Genomic DNA, 2,551 nt, shown 5'->3' on the forward strand with positions numbered 1-2,551 from the left:
CTTCAGACCGTCAAGCTTGGCCTCATTTTCCTCAGGAAGGAGAAGTGGTACTCCACTAGCAGCCAGAGCTGGTGTCCATGGCTAGCCTGTCCCATTCTGTGTGGCTCAGCACCTGTGGCCTTGGCTGGCTGCCTCAGTCCTGCAGATGGGAACAGTCGGCCCCCTTGGTCCCGTGTTGTGAGCTCAGGCTTGTGCCCACCGTGCTGGTTAGCATGAGGGACATGCAGGGCTGCCCTTCCTGGATAGACCTATGCAAGAACAAAGATGGCTGCTGGGGGGGGGGCAGCAGAGGATGGGGGTAGGGGGTGAGGCATAGGCCTCACCGTGGAGGCCACAGACACCCAGCCTGGGTTACAGGCAGAGGCAGCCCCTAGTCTTAGGGTGTAAGACACAAGTCGCCAACTTCTGGACTTCAGCAGCGCGACACAATGATAAGCCCAATGCCAGGTACCCTCTGCAGCCCAGGAGTGAACCTGGGATGAGAGAGCTGGGCTCAGCCATCACCCCTCCCGTCTGTCCACTGGGTTTGCCAGGTGGTCTGTGAATGCGCTGGGTGTCCTGGTGGGCTTGGGCACATAAGCTGCAGAGCCTCACGCGGCAGAAGCTGAGCCTGGAGGGGACCCAGAGCCCCAAAGTGGCCTATGCTCCTTCCACCTTAGCCCCACCCCTCTGGGCCTGCCTGGCTGCCTTTCTGAGATACTGATGGGGGGGGGGGGCATTCAGGCCTTGGACAGCTGGTGCAGCATCCCTGGGAAAAGTGACCTTTGGGGACAAGGTTAGGAGACCAGAGTGGCTTGCTGCAAATAAAACCTATTCAGGGTCTCCCCAAGTCCTGGCTCCCCTCCACCACCACCCAGTACCTTCTCGATCCTTTCTGAGGGCTGGAGGGATCCCGGCACCCATGACAGGCAACTCAGGACCGCCTGGAAGTCCAGCTCCAGGGAATCGGACGCCTTTTGGATAGTGTGGGCCCTGTAGCACGCGCGTGTGCACGCACACACAAGGAAAGCACACACTGCTAGTCTTTTTTCTGCCAACTTAATAGTCGTCTGGGAAGAGGGACACTAAACTGAGAAAATGCCTCCATCAGATTGGCCTGTGGGACATTTTCTTGAATGCTGACTGATGTGTAAGGGTCCAACACACAGCACCACCCTGGGCTGGCGGTCCTGGGTGTTATCAGAAAGCAGGTTAAACAAACTATGGGGAGCAAGCCCACACACAGTGACCCTCCACGGCCTCTGTTTTGGTCCTGTCCCCAGGTTCCTGCCCTGACTCCCCTCAGTGACAGTGTGGCCTAAGAGGAACAAGCTGAAGCCAACTCTTCCCTGCCTAGCTTTTTGGTCATGGTGCTTTATCACAGCGATGGAAACCCTAAGACACAGTTTTTTAAAATTAAAAAGACTTTCAGGGCTCTTAAGCATCACATCTGGAACACAGGTCCCCGGGGGCCAGGACCCCCAAAAGCACAGGGCGATCCAAGTTCCTCAAGTCCACTCTACATCCTCCCACCAGAACACAGGTCAGGGACCATTCCCAAGTCCTTTATTGGACCAGCAATGCTGGAAGCTGCCCTCAGAGTGGGGTCCCCATGTGGTCGAGTCTGCGGCATCCTGGTCTCACTCCCCAGGAACGCTGGGGCCGGTGGCATCCGTTACTTGCTGTGTTCTTTCACGTACTCCCAGCCCTCCTTGGAGTATTCTCGGGCCTTGGAGGGGGCCACGGACAAAGCTGCCATGACGGAGATGATGCCTGCAGAGATAGGCATGGGTGCCGATGAGACCCCAACTTGCCAGAACTTTCACAGCCAACCCCCAAGAAAGCCCAAGAGTGTTACCCAGAGCGGGAGTGGAGCCACCCCTGCCCCACACCATTTTTCAGATTTCTTTTTTGTTTTGTGGTTTTCGTTGTTGTTTAGACAGGGTTTTTCTGTGTAGCCCTGGCGGCCTGGAACTCCAAGTCTTCCTGCCTTCAGCCTCCCAAATGCTGGAGTCACAGGCATGAGCCACTACGCCCAGTCCTTTCTATTTAGCTCCATAGGTGACATAAAGGCACACGAACAGGGAAGCGGAGGAATGGAGAGGAACAGCAAGGCAAACGGGGCTGGGAGTGAGGCTGGGGTGCCCAGGCGTCCCCGAGCGGGGGCAGAGGCGCCTACCTGAGTTCCAGGAGTCACGGAAGTTCGGGAAGTTAATCTGTGGAGGGGCTGGGAGCTGGGAAGAAAGAGGAGCACAGGGCTGGCTGGTGCGTGGGGGTAGGTCACAGCCTTGTCACCCAAACCCAGGGACACAACTCCACCAGGCAGAGGTGGTGGGGGTGCAGGGCCACCCAGAATCGGCCTGTCAAGCCCCATGCTCACACCTAGCCAGGGTACCTGTGGCATCTCCAGACCCGTCTGCTGGCACACGTACTGGCTGAACTGGTACATTGCTGGTGGCACCACCTCCTCGGCCTTCCGAAGGGCAGCCTCGCTCTTGTCACTGGGCCCCAGCAGCTCCTGGTCATAGACAAGGTAGACTGCTCCCCCTGCCACGCTGCCCTTGATGAGGAA

The 2,551-nt window shown here is 57.8% G+C and overlaps 1 protein-coding gene across 1 annotated transcript in view; it reads right to left on the reverse strand.

The window, feature by feature from the left end:
- Window positions 1-1,528: 1,528 nt before the first annotated feature.
- Window positions 1,529-2,551, reverse strand: part of Micos13 (mitochondrial contact site and cristae organizing system subunit 13) — a 1,816-nt gene continuing 793 nt past the window's right edge. Inside the window, exons 2-4 of the mRNA XM_006982259.4 lie at window positions 2,375-2,551; window positions 2,159-2,213; window positions 1,529-1,752 (exon numbers count right to left, since the gene is read on the reverse strand). The exon at window positions 2,375-2,551 is cut by the window's right edge and continues 1 nt beyond it. Coding sequence (XP_006982321.1) covers window positions 1,655-1,752; window positions 2,159-2,213; window positions 2,375-2,551 — 330 coding nt within the window. The 3' untranslated portion in view covers window positions 1,529-1,654. The remainder of the gene's footprint in view (window positions 1,753-2,158; window positions 2,214-2,374) is intronic.

Source organism: Peromyscus maniculatus, chromosome 22, assembly GCF_049852395.1.
Source record: "Peromyscus maniculatus bairdii isolate BWxNUB_F1_BW_parent chromosome 22, HU_Pman_BW_mat_3.1, whole genome shotgun sequence".
In the NCBI taxonomy this organism is placed as follows: domain Eukaryota; kingdom Metazoa; phylum Chordata; class Mammalia; order Rodentia; family Cricetidae; genus Peromyscus; species Peromyscus maniculatus.